Here is a 20,086-nt window from a genome sequence, read left to right as displayed (position 1 = left end):
CTAGCTGCTATCCGGACACAAGGACCTTGAGCTATCTTGGGCACTATTAAGCACCATAGAAAGTGTCATCCCTATATTCAAGAACCCCTTAGCTAAGTACAGCTTAGCTAAGTACTTACCCCCAGACCCGTCCAGCTGTGCGATCCCAGGAGTTTCTCCAACACCCTCATTCACTTACCACCATCACAGGTTACCTGCCTGTCTGGGGACCACCAGAAAGGAGAGTTTGAAAAACCAAAGTCCTGTTTCCCCCAAAATATTTTTTTATTCTTGCTTACATTTGTGTTTCCAATTGCGAATAAAAAATGCTTAGAAAGTGATTACAAAACATCGTGAACCGGACACGAGGCGTGGGCTCGCCTTCTCTGCGTGAGATGACACAGGGCCTGGCGTCTGGGTCTGGGTCGGCCTGCCTGGGCTCAGTCGGGCTTCTCACTTTCAGAATCTAGAAAACAAAACCGCCACAGCTCATTATAGGCCTGCCGTGACCACGTGAGGCCCTGGAAGCTGGAATGGTGACACCAGAGCGGTCACACGCCTTGGAGGGCCGGGCCGCCTGACCACGACCCAGGCACTATACAGGTAAGGCTCCTGGCTGCCTCTGCCATCTGGCCACCTTCCACACTGAGCAACCGTCTGAACCAGGCAGGGCCTCCCAGGGTCCACACAGCTGTTGCTCTGGAGAGTGAGGGACCTCTGGCTCCTTGGGCACAGCAAGCAGAGCAGCATCCCAAGCCGCCCCAGCCTCTGCTCAGAGCCAGTGCTGAGGCGGAGCACTGCGGGTGGCTGGAGCACAACTCCTGACTGCACCTTGGTGGAAACACAGGACAAACAGAACTGGGCAGTGACCCCAGCTGGGTGGAGTGGGAGGAACCACAACTCCCAGCTTGAGTGCTTGCAGCAGGCATGCAGGGGCACTGCCAGCTGAGAAAAAGGCCATCAGGGCCACTGAGCCAGGAAAACGTGCTGAGCCCTGCAGGGCGCCTCCTCCAACTTGCACCCTGCTGGACAGCAGAGCCCCTCAGGTGACCAGAGGGCAGGTGGCCCAGCCCCCCACCCAGCTCTGTCCAGAGTGAGTCACACAAACCTGGCTTTCTGTTGGACAACATGGACAGGGCTCAGAGACACCTTTCAGTTGGCCATGAGACTCATACCCTCCATAGGCAGAGGCTACCGTACATCCAAATACAGTTCAGATTCAGAGTCTGAAAGCCGAGTGAACAGGCCAACCTAGGCCCGGAGCCACAGAGCTAGTCTACGAGCCCTGCCCAACACCCCACTCTCATCCTCCGAGTCAGATCGGCTCAGCGTCAGTCACACCAGATCCTGTCAGGAAGACAGCACCTGCCACTCAGCACCCTGGCCCCTCCTGGCCGCCCTGGCCTCCTGGGCGAGGTGCTGACAGCAGGTGTGTTGCTGAGAGTGAAGCTGTGCCAGGACAGAGCAGTGCTGCCTCTCAGGGCTGCCCACCCAACGCTCCCTATGAGACTGGCTGGTTCAGCTTCTCTGTGGCCAGAAGTTAAGAAAAAGATGTGGCTCCACACTGTTTTCAAGCAAAAATGTTTATTTTTCTCCTTCAAATATACAATCTCTTGGAGAGTCTGTGCCACTGACCATTCCTGTTACAGGCCAGGACTCCAAACCGCATGTCTGGCACAGCAGGGGGAGTGGGAAGAGGGCAGTTTCCACCACCCTCAGGAACCAGGCGCACATGATTCTCAATCCAAGGACCCAGGGGCACATTACAGAGAACAGAAATCTCTTACTATAGCATCATGCCCTGGCAGAAGATTCTGCATAATCACCTAGAAAATTCAATTCTAACTGAATTGATGGAATAATACATTTAAACCAAAAGAATTCAGCCAGTCCTAGTAAAGTCCCAAAGTACAGCAGAACTATAGAATTCACAGCTGGGCAGCCCAACCAGCCGCCTCCCAGTGGGAAGTGGGAAACATCTTGGCCAGTGGGGAGTGGGGCCTTCAGCTCCCACCCTGGGCTGTTGGGTGCCTGTCTGAGATGAGTAGCACTGAAATTTCCAGGAGAGGAACACTCCTACCCCCCAGCACGATGGCTTGGTGCCTGCAGAACAGTCTGGAGGCCAGAGGTGGGCAGAGTAGCTTGTGAAAACATGGGAAAGCTAGGCCCAGGTGACCACAGGTCTCTGTGCAAACAACAGAAAAGGAAGGCAGGCTGGGAGGGGAGGTTGGTGGGCCCCCTGAGCAGAAGGAGCCACACTCTCTCTGCAGAGCAGGTGGCCTGCCTGTGCTTCTGCACCTCCAGACACACCCTTTACCTCCCCCATACTCATAGCAGCCCTGCAGGCTCTGGGTCATGTCTGCTTACCCAGCACTTTACAGCAGGTTCCACGTAGCCAAACACAGATGCTAACATTCCTGACTAAGAGATCAACTGCCATTAGCAATGCACTGCCCCAATAACCATGCACCCCTGGGCAGTCTGCTGGCAGTGCCCACAGCACTGCAGTTGAGGGAATTTGTCCATCTGTTTGCTATCTGTGACCATACAGCTGGAGAGATCTCATTTTATGAGTACAAAGCAGAGTTACTCTAGCATTTCCAACTCTTCAATATTCAAGGTCACTAGTTCAATTTTTTTAAAGCATGTACAACAGAAAAGATCAGACTTTAGCTTCAGATTTGTAAACCATTCATCTCTCTGCAACTTAAAATGGGAAATAGAGATATCAATGCACAAACCACCTATAAACGAAACACACCTTTTCTGATACACGGTTTTTTAAAATACCTCTTTCCATCAGGGAATGGAAAAGCTGGAATTCAAGGCACTGTACTTCTGCAGGGTTATTACAATGTTCTAACCTTCGATTCAAGTACAGGAAGTGAGTGCAAAGACAGCAAGTGTTGACCACAGGAACCTAAGAGAAAATACGGTCTGCAGCAATAAAGGAAGCGAGGATTGCTGCCCATGTGCCAGCTCCCTGGCTGGGCACCCATGAGCAGGCAGCGCAGGACTCGGAGGCCAAACCACAACCCGACTCCTCCAGGCTGTTCAGTGTCTTCCACTGGCAAGTAGTGAGACAGAGAGCTACATGATCTGCAGCCTGGGGCCGGGCATGCTGACCACAGTTGGCCTGAAGAACACAGGGAGGGCTGGCGCATCTGCTGCCCCCAGGCTTGGCCCCGCGTTGAGGCTCCGGCTGCCTGCCTGGGCTGCCCAGGGACCCCAGGACACTGGAGCTGGGATCAGGCTTCCATACTGGCCCAAAGGTGGGGCTGGGAGGCAGGAGAGGGCAGTACCTGGCACGGGCACAGGAAGGGCTGAGGCAGCTCCAGGAATGACCACGGTGGGTACAGGGCTGGGTACCGGGGCCAGACATGGCATCCCCATTGCTGTTCGAGAGGTGTTCATCTACAAGACAAGAAACATGGCTTCAATCAGCTAGCATAACTCAGTCGCCTTGGGGGTCCCTGCAGTTTCTCTATCCTCAGGAGAGGGTGGTCTTAGGACCTGCCCTGGGGCACCTTTTAATGGCTGACAACAGAGTGAAAATGTGGGGCAAGAAGGCAGCCACATGCCGTGAATGTCCACAGGCCAGAGTGGGCTTCAAAGCAGACCCAGCAGGACCTAAGCCCTGAGTAACAGGGAGGGAACAACACACCCCCACCCAAAGACGTCCTGCTTGACTAGTCAGTGCCATTATGGGAGGTCGAGAACAGCTGGGAGCTCTGCAGGGTTGTGCCCAGAGATCTGGAGTCGGGGGCAGGGTGGCGCCTCTGCTCCCTGCACCTCAGGTACAGCACAGGAAGAGAAGCAGCGCAATGACAGGGAAACGAGCTGTGATGGTTAGTGAGGCCCATGGCCATGATGTAGAAACCTGATGAAGCTACTGCAAGAAAAGAGATGATGGACCAACAGCCTTCAAACTCTCTAGACACAATGTTGGCAGATATAACCAAGCAACTACAAAAAGAAGATAAATCAGAGCCAAGTGAGGTTTTGCCCCACAAATGCAATGATGTTGTCTCAGCAAAAATCACTGTATCTTACCACTGTTACATACAAAAGGAGAATTCCATGTGATGCTCCCCACAGATGCAGGGGGAGTATCTGAGAAGTTCCACACTCCTTCACAGAAAGCACAGGGGCTGAAGCTGGAGGGTCCCTCCTCCATCTGGAAGGGCCTCTGTAGAACCCACAGCCAACCCTGTGCCAATGGTGAAATGCCAAATGTATTTCCCCTTGCCCCTTGCTCCCCTTGCCCCCAGCCAACACTGTATGGGAAAGTTCCAGCCAATAAAAGAAAAGGAATAAGGAATATGGACTGAAAAGAAAAAGGAAAACCATCCTTATTTGCAGACAACAAGACCGTGTATGGAGAAAACCAAAGAGAGCAGACAAACCGATTTCTAGAACTAAGAAGTAAATTTAGCAAGATTGCAGGATACAAGGTACAAAGATAACCATATTTCTATATACTACCAACATAATCTGTAAAAGGATCTTTTAAAGTAATAAAATTTATAATCACATTCCAAAACATCAAACTATCTCAGGTTAAATTTAATGAAAGACGTGTAACACCTTTACACTGAAAACTAGAAAACTTCACTGAGAGAAAATTCAGTCCAGTTCAGTTCAGTTCAGTCGCTCAGTCGTGTCTGACTCTTTGCGACCCCATGAATCGCAGCACGCCAGGCCTCTCTGTCCATCACCAACTCCAGAGAGAAAATTAGACATAAACAAAGAAATGCCATGTTTATAATAAACTCGCTACTGTTAACATGTCAAATCTTACCCAGATGATCAACAGACTTAATACAATCAGAATAAAAATCCAGTAAGGCTATTTTGTAGATATATACAGGCTGTCTCTAAAATGCAAATGGAACTATTAAAGACCTAGAAAAATCAAGAAATTGTTGGAGGACAAATAAGAAGTATTAACAGATATAAACTATACATAAAAAGATAAACATCAAGAATTCACTGTGTAACACAGAATTATACCTGATATCTTGAAATAACGTATAATAGAATACAATTTGAAAAAAAAAAAAAATGACCACTAACTAAGCCTTCAACAAACAAAACCAGCAAATGCTAGGGAAGGCAGGACTCTGTTTTCCAGAGTTATCACTTATAATATTCGGATGTCCAGTTTTCACCAAGAAATCACAAATATTTACACACCGAAAATGGAAAGTATGATCCATACAAAGGGGAAAACTCATTAATAGCAACTGTCCCTGAAGAAGTCTAGACACTGTCCTTGCAAAATAAAGACTTTAAATCAACTGTTTCAAACACATTCAAAGAATTAAAGGAAACATGGAGAAAAAGGAAATCAGGATAATGACGCATGAACTACATGAGAATATCAATAAAGTCAAAGAAGTTATAAAAGGAACCAAATATTAGAGCTGAAATATTAGAGCAAAAAAGGATAATAACTGAAATTAAAATTCCACTAGAGGCTTCCCTAGTGGCTCAGATGGTAAAGCGTCTGTCTGCAATGCAGGAGAGCTGGGTTCGATCCCTGGGTTGGGAAGATCCCCTGGAGAAGGAAATGGCAACCTACTCCAGCATTCTTGCCTGGAAAATCCCATGGATCACAGAGCCTGGTAGGCTACTATCCATGGGGTCGCAAAGAGTCGGAGACGACTGAGCGATTTCACTTCACTTCAGAGGAGCTCAAAAGCAGATCTGAGCAGGCAGAAAAAGAATCAGCAAATTTGAGACCATATAATTGAAATAGTCAATTCTAAGAAACAGCAAGAAAAAAAAAAGAAGATAAGTGTACAGAGCCTATCAAGAGGAGAAAACTAAAGACAGGGAAAAATATTTGAAGTACAGAAAGAAAAGACTGTCAACCAAGATTCTACACTGAGCAGGTTGAAGGAGAAATTAAGACTTCTAGATAAACAGAAACAAAGGCAGGTTGTTACTAAAAGATTTGCCTCACAAGAAATGCTAAACGAAAAACTTCCATTTCAGGTTGAAATGAAAGGATAATAGACAGTAACCCAAAAGTCATGAGAAGAAATAAATGAAGCAACTACATAGCTAAATACGAAAGCCAATAGTATTGTTTAAGTTTGGTTTTAATTCCTTTTTCCCTTATATGATTTAAAAGGCAAATACATTATATAACAATTATAAATCCATGTGAATGGGCAACAATGTATCAAGATGCAGTCTGTGCAAAAACACAAAGGAGAAGGGATGGAGATATACAGAAGTAAAGTGTTCTCACACTACTGAAACAAGGGGGTATCATTCAAATAAAGCTGTTATAAGGCTAAGATTTTAATTGTAAACCCTAAGGAAATCAATAAGAAAATAAAAATATACACAGAAAAGTTAAAAGGGGGAGGAATCAAAACAACACACTACAAAAAAAAACTTAAGGCAATAATGAAGTAATTGAGGAATAAAAAACTGTAAGGAAAAAAAAACACAGTAGAAATCTTTTATTATCCATAATTACTTTTAATGTAAATGGATTGAAATCTCCAAATAAAAGATTGGCAGACTGGATAAAAAAGCACAAGTGATCTATATGCTGTCTACAAAATACTCACTTTAGACACAAAAACACAAAGACGTGGAAAGTAAAAGGATGGAGGAGAAGAGATCAAGATGGCACAGTAGGAAGATGATGCCAACCTCCCCCTCCCCCATGAACCCATCAAAAATACATCTAATATGTGGAGCAACTCTCTCTGAAAATAAACTGGAAATGGAAAGAAAAATTCTTCTAAAACAAAAGCTGTAACAGAAAGAGCCATATGAGTGACGTAAGAAGGGAAAAGAGCTATGAGGCTGGGATCTGGGCCCACAGAAGAGAAGGGTGATATGTGGTGGTCACAAGGAGATCTCTCCTGGTGGTGATTTGACATACATATTTGGTACTTCAGCCCTGGGGTTCAACATGCTGACATTTACAGTACAGGAGTTCCAGAAGGATATATGTCTTCTTCAGTGGTCTGAAAATCAACTGGACTTCGAGGAGGATGAGAAACCTAGACCCACGCTTGCTTACTCCCAGGAATGAAGTATAGGATGGGGTTCTGGAGAGTTTCATGAAACTGCCTAGCATGTGCCCAGCCCCTCTACCTCTGGAGATTACCCACCAGGTTGAAAGCTATCATTGCTAAGCAGAGTGTGTAGCTGGGGGTGGAGCTGGCTCAAACCTAACCCTGCATATAAATGGGGCAAGTACAGCCACTGCTGGTACTCAGAGGCAGCAATTCAGGAGCTGACTGGACCTGACTAGCCTGCTGGGACTGTCCCACTGTACACCCTGTCCCACACCTGGTGCCCACTGCAGCCCTTTCTGCTCTGGCACTGTGCCTCCTGGTGCAAAACTGCCATTTCTAGGAGAGGGTAGAGTGCACATTTAGAGGGAAAGCAACCAGCTCGGATACCACCCCAGCTTCAGCACCTGGTGACAAGGCCCCACCCCTGATAGGGTAGTGATGGCCATTCAGCATAGAAGAAGCTTCAGTTCACACTTGGCTATGGCTCTAGTCCCTCCATCTCTAGCCCCATCATCCACCAGGTGATACCAGACAGCACACCCTGGGGGGGAGACATGTCCCATCAGATCCACCTCTCACATCAAAACTGCTGAGCACAGGCAGACTGCATAGAGGTCTCCACGTAAGTACAAGACCAGAATAGGCAACAGTTTCACCAAATTTCATAGCAAGAGGAAATGTTAAGCAAAGTGAGAAAACAAAGGAATGTCTTTCCAATGAAAGAACAGTGACAAAACCACCAATGAAAACAGAGAGAATTTACCAGATAATGAGTTCAAAGCATTGGTAATAAGAATGTTAAACTAGGGAAAAGAACAGATGAACACAGAGAGAATTTTAACAAGGAACTAGAAAGTACAAAAGCCAGTCGAATTGAAGAATGAAATAACTAAAATGAAAAACATGCTAGAAAGAATTAACAGAAGACTAAGTAATAGAGAAGAATGCATAAGACAGAATAATGGAAATCACCCAACCAGAATGGTAAAAAGATAAACAAATTTTTAAAATACGCGAACAGTTTAAGGAACCTCCGAGACAACATCAAGTATGCTAACATTCAAATTATAGAGCTTCCATAGAGAAGAGAGAGAGTGAAGAGGGTTGAAAATGTACTTAATGAAATTATGGCTGAAAATTTCCTGAACCTGAAGAAAGAAACAGATATCCAGGTATTCAGAGTATTCCAAACAAAATGAACTGAGTGATATAGACCAAAATGTATCATAGTTAAAATGGAAAAAGTTAAATAAAAGAGAAAAATTAAAGGCAGCCAGAGAAAAAGTCACATAAAGTCACATACAAAGGAATACCCATAAGTCTATCAGCTGATTTTTCTGTAGAAACTTTGCAGGCCAAAAGGGAATGGCATGACATACTCAGAGTGGTAAAAGGGAAAAACCTACAACTAGGATTATTTCCAGCAATACTATCATTCAGAATTGAAAGGGAAATAAAGAACTTCTCAAATAAGGAAAGGAAAAACCCCACAAGTAAACACAAATATGTAGTAAAGGCTGTGGGTCAATCACTCAACATAAGCTAGTAGTACAAAGATTACAAGACAAAAGTTAGAAAATCCACTATAACTACAATAAGCAGTTAATGTATATACATGAGGATGTAAAATATGACATCAAAACATAAAACACAGGGGAAGGTAGTAAAGTGTATTTGAACTTGAATGGCTACCAGTTTAAAAAAGAAAATATATAGGTCAACATATATGAACCTCATGCTAACCACAAATCAAAATACTACAATGGATACACAAAAAATAGAGAAAGTAACACAAGCATATCACGAAAGAAAATCATCAGATCAAAGGCAAGAAACTAAAGGAAGAAGAAAAGACTACAGAATGACAAAAACAACCAGAAAACAAGTAACAAAAAAGCTGTTAAATACACACCTGTATGTATCTAAATGTTTCAATCAAAAGACAGAGCAGATAACTGGACCCATTTGTGTGCAAGAGACTCTTTTTAGAGACACACAGACTAGGATTTCTCTGATAGTCTAGTTAAGAATCCAGCTGTCAGTTGCAGGGGTCATGGGTTTAATCCCTGATCCAGGAAGATTCTACATGCCGTGGGGCTACTAAGCCCGTGTGCCACAACTACTGAGCCTGTGTGCTGCAAATACTGGGCCAACATGCCTACAGCTGCTGAAGACTAAGTCTAGAGACTGAGCTCTGCAGCGAAAGAAGTCACTGCAATGAAAAGCCTGTGCACTGCAACTAGAGAGTGGACCCTGCTCACCACAACTAGAGAGCCTGCATGGAGCAATGAGGACACAGCATAGGCAACAAATAGATGAAATTTTCAAAAGACATGCACACTATTTTGCATGCAAATGAAAATGACAAGAAAGCTGGTATCAATACTTACATCTTACAAATAAGACTTTAAAGGAAAGTCCATAAAAAGAAAACAAAGGGCATTATATATATATATAATGATATAGTGATCAATTAAAAAAAAAAGAATGTAACATTCATACATGCATCCCATATAGCTGCAACTAAATTTATGGAAACCAAATATTAACAGACATAAAAACAAGAAATTGACAATAACAGAAAAATGGTAGGAGAGTTTAACACTTCACTTACATCAAGGGACAGATTCATACAGATGGAAAATCAATAAGGAAACAGTGGTCTTAAATGACACACTAGACCAGATATACATAATATATGTATATATAGGACATTCCATCCCAAAACAGCAGAATGCACATTCTTTTCAAGTTCACATGGAAATGTGCTCCAGGAGAGATCACAGACTAGGCCACAAAACAAGTCTCAACGAATATAAGAACACGGAAATTACATCACGCTTTTTTTCCCCCAACCACAACAGTGTGCAACTAGAAACCAATTACTGGAAGAAAAAACACAAACACATGGAGCCTAAATAACATGTCTTTAGAAGAAACAATGAAGAAGAAACAATTTCAGTGAAGAAATCAAAGAGGAAATCAGAAAAAAAAGAGAAATAAAAACAAAACCACACCTTTGTACCACTGATGTGATGCAGCCAAAGTAGATGTAATAGGAAAGATTATAATGATACATACATATCTGAGCATACAAGAAAAATCAAGCTATCTTCTACCCAAATGAATCAGAAAAAGAACAAAGCTCAAGTCAGCACAAGAAATAATTAAGGCATTATTTTAAAATAATATTTTTATTGATCTTTATTGAAAAATAATAAAGATCAGAGAGGAAATGAATAAAATAGAGACAAAAAATAGAAAAGATCAATGGAAGCAAGAAATGATTTTTTAAAAGGATAAACAAAATTGATAAGCTTTTAGCAAGGCTCATTAAGAAAAAAAGAGAATTTAAATAAGCAAAGTAAGATAGGAAAGAGAAGATTACAACCAGTATCTGTGAAACACAATACTGTCAGAGAATATTACAGACAGTTATATGCCAACAAACTGAACAACCTAGAAGGAATGGATAAAAATTTGAGAAACACAAAGTATTCAAAGACTGAATCAGAAAGAAAGAAACAAACTGAACAGATCAATAAGAAACTGAATTAGTGTTAAAAAAAAAAAAATCTCCCAGCAAACAAAAGTCCAGGAACAGATGGCTTCCCAGGGAAATTCTACCAAATATAATGAGAAGAGCTAATACCTAGCATCACAAACAATTCCAATAAATGAAGAGGAGGGAACACTCCCAAATTCATTCTACAAGGCTATTACCCTGATAAAATTTAGAAAAAGGTATTACCCAAAAAAGAAAATTACTTCAGTATCTCTGATGAATACAGACACAAAAATCCTCAAAAATATTAGCAAACCAAATTCAACAATATATAAAAAGGATCATATACCATAATCAAATGTGATTTATTCCACAAATGCAAAGATAGTTCAAAATCCACAAGTCAATCAGTGTGATACACCACATTAACAAATGGAAGGATAAAAATCACAGGATCATTTCAACAGGCACAGGAAAAACATTTGACAAAATTCAACTTCCATTCATGATAAGGACTCACAACAAAGTTGGTACAGAAAAAAACATATTTCAACATAATAAAAGCCATTTATGACACACTGACAGCTAACATACTCAGCTTTTTCCTCTAAAATCAGGAACAAGATAAGGATGCCCACTTTTGCCACTTTCAACATAGTACTGGCAGTCCTAGCCACAGCAACCAAATAAGAAAAAGAAATAAAAGGTATCCAAATTTGAAAGGAAAAAGTAAAAACGTCACTATTTTCAGATGACATATTATATATAGAAAATTCTAAAGTCCCAACAAAAAAACTATGAGAACTAATTAATGAATCCAATTAAGTTGTAGGATATAAGATTGACAAACAGAAACCTATTGCTTTTCTAAACTAATAATCAACTATCAGAAAGCAATAAAATAATCCCATTTAAAACTGCATCAAAGAGAATAAAATATCTAGAAATAAACTTAACCAAGGAGGCAAAAGGTCTATAATCTAAAGACTACAAAACTAAGGCAAAGGAAACAAAAATAAAAATAAACAAGTGGGACTTAATTAAACTTAAAAACTTTTGCACAGGTAAAGAAACCTTTGACCAAAAGAAAAGACAACCTATTCAAAGTGAGAAAATATTTGCAAATTATATGACTGATAAGGGGTTAATATCCAAAATAAATAAACAGTTCATATAACTCAATACAAACAAAACACCTTATTTTAAAAAATAAGCAGAGGACTTGAATAGATATTTTTCAAAGAACACATACAGATGACCAAAGGCACATGAAAAGATTTTCAACACTGGTAATCAGAGAAATGTAAGTCAATACCACAATGAGGTATCACCTTACACCTATCACAATAGCTATAACCAAAAAGATCACCAATAACAAATGTTGGCAAGGATATTGATAAAAGGGTACCATAGAGAAGGCAATGGCAACCGACTCCAGTACTCTTGCCTGGAAAATCCCATGGACGAAGAAGCCTGGTGGGCTGCAGTCCATGGGGTCACTGAGAGTCCGGCACGACTGAGCGACTTCACTTTCACTTTTCACTTTAAAGCACTAGAGAAGGAAATGGCAACCCACTCCAGTGTTCTTGTCTGGAGAATCCCAGGGACGGTGGAGCCTGGTGGGCTGCCGTCTATGGGGTCGCACAGAGTCAGACACGACTGAAACGACTTAGCAGCAGCAGTACGCTGTTGATGGGAATGCAAATCGGTGGAGCCACTATGGAAAACATTATAGAGGTTTTTAAAAAAACTGAAACTAGAAACACTATATGATCCAGCAATTCCATTCTTGGGTGTGAATCAATAGAAAATGAAAATGCTAATTTAAAAAGATACATGTACCTCAATGCATGTTCACAGCAGCATTATGTACAACAGCCTAAGAAACAGATGAATGGATAAAGATATGTGGTTCACATATATAATGGAATATTACTCAGCCATAAGAATGAAATCTTGCCATTCGCATCAATATAGATGAAGCTGGAGAGTACTGTGCTTAGTGAAAAAACTCAGAGAGAGAAAGACAAATACTGTATCTGATCAGATATATGTGGAATCTAAAAAAAATGAACATAACAAAACAGATACAGATTCACAGATATGCAGAAAATAAATTAGTGGCTACCAGTGGGAAGCTGGAGGGAGAGAGGGCAAGACAATGGCTGGAGATTAAGAGGTATAAACCAATATGTATAAAATAAATAAGCTACAAAGATATACTGTACAGCACAGGGAATATAGCCAACATTTTATAATAATTTTAATGATATACATCTATAAAAATATTGAATCACAATGCTGTATATTTGAAACTAATAAATAGTTTCAATCAACTATCAGTTCAGTTCAGTTCAGTCGCTCAGTCGTGTCCAGCTCTTTGCGACCCCATGAATCGCAGCATGCCAGGCCTCCCTGTCCATCACCAACTTGTGGAATTTACTCAAACTCATGGCCATCGAGTCGGTGACACCATCCAGCCATCTCATCCTCTGTCGTCCCCATTTTCCTCCTGCCCCCAATTCCTCCCAGCATCAGAGTCTTTTCCAATGAGTCAACTCGTCGCATGAGGTGGTCAAAGTACTGGAGTTTCAGCTTTAGCATCAGTCCTTCCAATGGACACTCAGGGCTGATCTCCTTTAGAATGGACTGGTTGGATCTCCTTGCAGTCCAAGGAACTCTCAAGAGTCTTCTCCAACACCACAGTTCAAAGGCATCAATTCTTCAGTGCTCAGCTTTCCTCACAGTTCAACTCTCACATCCATATATGACTACTGGGAAAACCACAGCCTTGACTAGACAGACCTTTGTTGGCAAAGTAATGTCTCTGCTTTTTAATATGCTCTCTAGGCTGGTCATAACTTTCCTTCCAAGGAGTAAGAGTCTTTTCATTTCATGGCTGCAATCACCATCTGCAGTGATTTTGGAGCCCAAAAAAATAAAGTCTGTTCCCACTGTTTCCCCATCTATTTCCCATGAAGTGATGGGACCAGATGCCATGATCTTTGTTTTCTGAATGTTGAGCTTTAAGCCAACTTTTTCACTCTCCTCTTTGACTCTCATCAAGAGGCTCTTTAGTTCCTCTTCACTTTCTGCCATAAGGGTGGTGTCATCTGCATATCTGAGGTTATTGATATTTCTCCTGGCAATCTTGATTCCAGCTTGTGCTTCTGTTCCCACTGTTTCCCCATCTATTTCCCATGAAGTGATGGGACCAGATGCCATGATCTTTGTTTTCTGAATGTTGAGCTTTAAGCCAACTTTTTCACTCTCCTCTTTGACTCTCATCAAGAGGCTCTTTAGTTCCTCTTCACCTGCCATAAGGGTGGTGTCATCTGCATATCTGAGGTTATTGATATTTCTCCTGGCAATCTTGATTCCAGCTTGTGCTTCTTCCAGCCCAGCATTTCTCATGATGTACTCTGCATATAAGTTAAATAAGCAGGGTGACAATATACAGCCTTGACATACTGCTTTTCCTATTTGGAACCAGTCTGTTGTTCCATGTCCAGTTCTGACTGTTGCTTCCTGACATGCATATAGGTCAGGAAGGTCTGGTATTCCCATTTCTTGAAGAATTTTCCACAGTTTGTTGTGATCCACACAGTCAAAGGCTTTGGCATAGTCAACAAAGCAGGAATAGATGTTTTTCTGGAACTCTCTTGCTTTTTTGATGATCCAGTGGATGTTGGCAATTGATCTCTGGTTCCTCTGCCTTTTCTAAATCCAGTTTCAACATCTGGAAGTCCACGGTTCACGTATTTCTGAAGCCTGGCCTGGAGAATTTTGAGCATTACTTTACTAGCGTGTGAGATGAGTGTAATTGTGCGGTAGTTTGAGCATTCTTTGGCATTGCCTATCTTTGGTATTGGAATGAAAATTGACCTTTTCCAGTCCTGTGGCCACTGTGGAGTTTTCCAAAGTTGTTGGCATATTGAGTGCAGCACTTTCACAGCACCATCTTTCAGGATTTGAAATATCTCAACTGTAATTTAATTAAGAAAAATTTTTTTAAAGAAAGTACAATGATGTGAAATAAAACTCCTGAGAGCTCATCCAAGATGGTGCAACAGGAAGAGCTCGGGCTCACCCCCTCTCAGGAGCATACATACACAAAAAACTGCTGAGGAGTCATCAATAAAAAAGACTGAAAGTGGCCAAAAAAGATATTTTACATCCAAGGATAGAAAGAACAAACAAAAACAAGATGGTAGGAAGGGTGTACTTGCAATGTAATCAAATCCCATACACACTAGGTGGACTATCCACAAACTGGAGATTAATCATATCGCAGAAGTTCTCCCACATGAGTTAGAGCTGTGAGCCCCAAGCCAGGTTTCCCAGCCTGAGGCTCTGATATCAGAGGGAGGAGCCCCAAAAGCACCTGGCTTTGAAGGCCAGCAGGGCTTGACTGCAAGAGCTCCACAGGAGCGACTGAACTGAGCTAGGCCACAAAACACTGCAGAAAGTAATAAATCATACAAAGTATACTTTCTAACACAATGGATGAAATTAAAAAACTAGACAACTGGCATATACACACACACACACACACACACACATACATAGAAAGTAAATGACAAACTCAAACAACCAAATAGTCAAAGACATTATCACAAGGAAAACCAGGAAACACCTTCAGTTCAGCCACTCAGTTGGGTCTGACTCTTTGCAACCCCACGAACTGCAGCACACCAGGCCTCCCTGTCCATCACCAACTCCTGGAGTGTGCTCAAACTCATGTCCCTTAAGTCAGTGATGCCATCCAAACATCTCATCCTCTGCTGTCCCCTTCTCCTCCTGCCTTCACTCTTTCCCAGCATCAGGTTCTTTTCAAATGAGTCAGTTCTTTGCATCAGATGGCCAAAGTATTGGAGTTTCAGCTTCAGCCCTTTCAATAAATATTCAGGACTGATTTCCTTTAGAATGGACTGGTTTGATCTCCTTGCAGTCCAAGCGACTCTCAAGAGTATTCTCCAACACCAGAGTTCAAAAGCATCAATTCTTTGGTGCTCAGCTTTGTTTACGGTCCAACTCTCACATCCATACATGACTACTGGAAAAACCTAGCTTCGAATATAAGGACCTTTGTCAGCAAAGTAACGTCTCTGCTTTTTAATACACTGTCTAGATTTGTCATAGTTTTTCTTCCAAAGAGCAAGTGTCTTTTAATTTCATGGCTGCAGTCACCATCTGCAGTGATTTTGGAGCCCAAGAAAATAGACTCTGTCACTGTTGCCACTGTTCACCATCTATCTGCCATGACGTGACGGTACTGGATGCCATGATCTTAGTTTTTTGAATGTTGAGTTTTAAGCCAGCTTTTTCACTCTCCTCTTTCACTTTCATCAAGAAGCTCTTTTGTTCCTCTTCACTTTCTGTCATAAGGCTGGTGTCATCTGCGTATCTGAGGTTATTGATATTCCTCCCTGCAATCTTGATTCCAGCTTGTGCTTCATCCAGTCTGGCATTTTGCATGATGCACTCTGCATATAGGTTAAATAAGCAGGGTGACAATATACAGCCTTGACGTACTCCTTTTCCTATTTGGAACCAGCCTGTTGTTCCAGGTCCAGTTCTAACTGTTGCTTCTTGACCTGCATACAGATTTCTCAGGAGGCAGGTCAGGTGGTCTGGTATTCCTATCTCTTAAGAATTTTCCAGTTTGTTGTGATCCACACAGTCAAAGGCTTTGGCAAGTTAATAAAACAGAAGTAGATATTTTTCTAGAATTCCCTTGCTTTTTCTATGATCTAACGGCTGTTGGCAATGGGATCTCTGGTTCCTCTACCTTTTCTAAATCCAGCTTCAACATCTGGAATTTCACAGTTCACGTATTGCTGAAGCCTGGCTTGGAGAATTTTAAGCATTACTTTACTAGCGTGTGAGATGAGTGCAATTGTGTAGTTTGAGGTAGTTTGAGGATTCTTTGCCATTGCCCTTCTTAGGGATTGATGAAAACTGACCTTTCCCAGTCCTGTGGCCACTGCTGAGTTTTCCAAATTTGCTAGCCTTTTGAGTGCAGCACTTTCACAGCATCATTTTTTAGGATTTGAAATAGCTCAACTGGAATTCCATCACCTCCACTAGATTTGTTCGTACTAATGCTTCCTAAGGCCCACTTGACTTCATATTCTAGGATGTCTGGCTCTGGCTCACACCATCGAGATTATCTGTGTCGTGAAGAACTTTTTTGGATAGTTCTGTGTATTCTTGCCACCTCTTCTTAATATCTTCTGCTTCTGTTAGGTGCATACCATTTCTGTCCCTTATGGTGCCCCATCTTTGAAATGTTCCCTTGGTATGTCTAATTTTCCTGAAGAGATCTCTAGTCTTTCCCATTCTATTGTTTTCCTCAATTTCTTTGCATTGATCACTGAGGGAGGCTTTCTTATCTCTCCTTGCTATTCTTTGGAACTCTGCATTCAGATGGGTATATCTTTCCTTTTCTCTTTTGCCTTTCACTTCTCTTCTTTTCTCAACTATTTGTAAGGCCTCCTCAGATAACTATTTTGCCTTTTTGCATTTCTTTTTCTTGGGGATGGTTTGATTCCCTGTGTCCTGTACAATGTCATGAACATCTGCCCATAGTTCTTCAGGTACTCTGTCTATCGTGTCTAATCACCTTAGAACAAATTAAAAGGAAAACACAATAGTGTCCAGAGGGAAATTTGTAACTGTAAAAGTCTACGTTAAAAAAGAAAGATCTTAAGTCAACAACTTAAATGTATACCATAATAAAGATTATAAGTAAGATAAATATGCAAAATACAGAATAGAAATACAATAAAGAAAAATCAATGAAATAAAAACTGGGGTTTTAAAAAGATAAAAAGTTGGCAAAGTTTTTAGCCACCAAACTGGATAACTCAGATGAAATATACAAATTCCTAGAAACATATAAACTTACAAAACAGACTCAAGAGGAAACAGAAAAATCTGAATAGATCTATAACAAGTATTGAGATTCAATTATTAAGAAAAAAAGAAATTCTCAACAAAGAAAAGCCCCAGGATAAGAAGACTTCCCTGGTGAGCTGTGCTATTTAAAGAATTAATACCAATACTTCTCAAACTCTTCCAAAAAGCTGAAGAGGTGGGAACACTCCCTAAATCATTACATGTAGCCAGCATCACCCTGATATCAAGGCTAGATAAAGATATCACAATAAAAAAATTATAACCTAACACCTTTGATAAATACTAATGCAGAAAGTAGCAAACTGCATTCAGTCAATTCAATGACCAGGTGCAATTTATCTGGGGAATGCAAGGATCATTTAATATATGAAAATCAATCAATATAATATACCATCAATAGAATGAAAGATTGAAAAACTATGATCTTAATGCAGAAAAACCACTAGTCAAAATCTAACACTCTTTCATGACAAAAGCATTCAACATACTAGAAATAAAACAATATTCTCAGTATGATGAAGGCTATATATGAAAAATGATGTGAAATATCATTATGATGTGAAAAATCTGAAAGCTTTTCCTCTAAGATGAAGACAAAGATGGCCACTTTTGCCATTTCTATTCAATATAGTACTTGGAGTTCTAGCCAGAGAAATTAGGCAAGAAAAGGAAATAAAAGGCATCCAAACTGGAAAGAAAGAAGTGAAATTACCTCTGTTCAGAGATAACACGTTCTTATATGCAGATAGCCCTAAAGAACACACATACACGCAAATACACAAACTGCTAGAATTTATGAATTTAGCAAAGTTGCACGGTACAAAATCAACACACCATAGTCAGTTGTATTTGTATTCACTAGCGATGAATAATTTGAAAAGGAAATTAAGAAAATAATTACATTTAAACATAGAGAATAAAATACTTGGGAATAATTTAACTAAGGAGTTGAAAGACTTATACAATGAAAACTGCAAAATACTGCCAAAAGAAGTTAAAGAAAACATAAATAAATGGGAAGACATCCCGTATTTATGGATTTGAAGACAATATTGTTACTATGTCAATACAACCCAAAATGAATCTAAACAGATTCAACAAATTACTATCAACGTCTCAATAGCATTTTTTCAAGAAATATAAAAACTCATCCTAAAACTCATTTGGATTTTTAAGGGATTCCAATAACCAAAACCATTTTGAATAAGATCAAAATTGGAAGACTCTTACTTCTTGACTTCAGAACTTACTGCAAAGCCACAGAAATCAAAACACTGTAACGTTAGCAGCAGGATAGACTGTAGACAAGCGGAATCGAATAGAAAATCCAGAAATAAACCTTTGCATATCTAGGAATTGATTTCCAAAAAGAGTGACAAGAGCATTTGATGGGAAGAGAACACTTTTTTTTTAAAACAAATACTGCTGGGACAACTAGATACCAACATGCAAAAGAATAAAGATGGTCCCTTACCAAACACCACATATAAAAATTAACTCAAAATGGATTAAAAGTTCTAAACATAAGAGCTACAGATATTTAAACTCAGCATCTTTAGAGAACTCTTAGAAGGAAACATGGAGAGAAAGCTTTATAATATTGGATTTGGCAATGATATACTGGATATGATACCAAAGTCACAGGCAATAAAAGAAAAAATACATAAACTGGACTTCATGAAAATTAAAAACTTTTATGCATCAAAAGACATTATCAACAGAGCAAAAAGGCAACCCACAGAAAGGGACATGATTTTTGTAAATGATATTATCTGAAAAGAAATTAATATCCAGAATATAAGAAGAACTCTTCCAACTCAACAACAATAACAAAAAACTCAATTCAAAAGCTCTTTCCACTGTACAATGGTGGCTACAATAAGGAGTCTGCAACCTGGAAAAAGGCCCTCACCCTAGTATGCTGACACCCTCATCTCAGACATCAAGCACCCAGGACTGTGAGAAATAAACTTCTTTTGTTTATAGTTTAAAAATGGGCAAAAGACTTGAATCAAAGAAGGGATAGAAATGGCCGATAAGCACCTGAAAAGATGCTCAACATCACCTATTATTAGGGAAGTGCAAAATAAAACTAGAAGATATCACTTCATACCTATCAAGATGACTACTATTTTAAAAAATCAGAACATTTTTATGAAGTGTTAGCAGGGATGTGGAGAAAGGGAAATCCTTATATACTGTTGGTGGGAATGTAAAATAGTGCAGCTGATCTGGAAAGTAGTTTGGTGATTCCTCAATAAGTTAAAACTATAAATACCATATGATTTAGTGATTCCACTTCTGGAATCCCAAAGAAGTGAAGGCAAAGACTCAAAGAAATATCTATATACCCATGTTCATAGTAGCATTATTCACAACAGTTAAAAGAGAGAAGCACCCCAAGTGTCCATCAATGGATGAATGGATAAAAAAAGTGTGGCATGTACATACAAAGGACTATCACTCAGTGTTAAAAAACTCTCACTTATGCTACAACAGGAGTGAAATTTGAAGACATTATGTTAAGTGAAATAAACCAGTTTACAAAAAGACAAATACAATATGATTCTACATACATTAGGTACCTAAAGAAGTCAAATTCATAGAATGAGAGTTGAAAAGAGCTGCGGGAAAG

General features: G+C 40.5%; 1 protein-coding gene across 1 annotated transcript in view; it reads right to left on the bottom strand.

Annotated features, from left to right (window-relative positions):
* Positions 1 to 254: 254 nt before the first annotated feature.
* WNK2 (WNK lysine deficient protein kinase 2) overlaps positions 255 to 20,086 on the bottom strand; it is a 147,834-nt gene continuing 128,002 nt past the window's right edge. The window contains exons 28-29 of the mRNA XM_052645256.1: positions 3,282 to 3,393; positions 255 to 445 (exon numbers count right to left, since the gene is read on the bottom strand). Of these exons, the coding sequence (XP_052501216.1) occupies positions 420 to 445; positions 3,282 to 3,393 (138 nt within the window). The 3' untranslated portion in view covers positions 255 to 419. The remainder of the gene's footprint in view (positions 446 to 3,281; positions 3,394 to 20,086) is intronic.

Source organism: Budorcas taxicolor, chromosome 8 (assembly GCF_023091745.1).
Source record: "Budorcas taxicolor isolate Tak-1 chromosome 8, Takin1.1, whole genome shotgun sequence".
Lineage (NCBI taxonomy): Eukaryota > Metazoa > Chordata > Mammalia > Artiodactyla > Bovidae > Budorcas > Budorcas taxicolor.
This window is presented reverse-complemented; position numbering and strand designations above follow the sequence as displayed.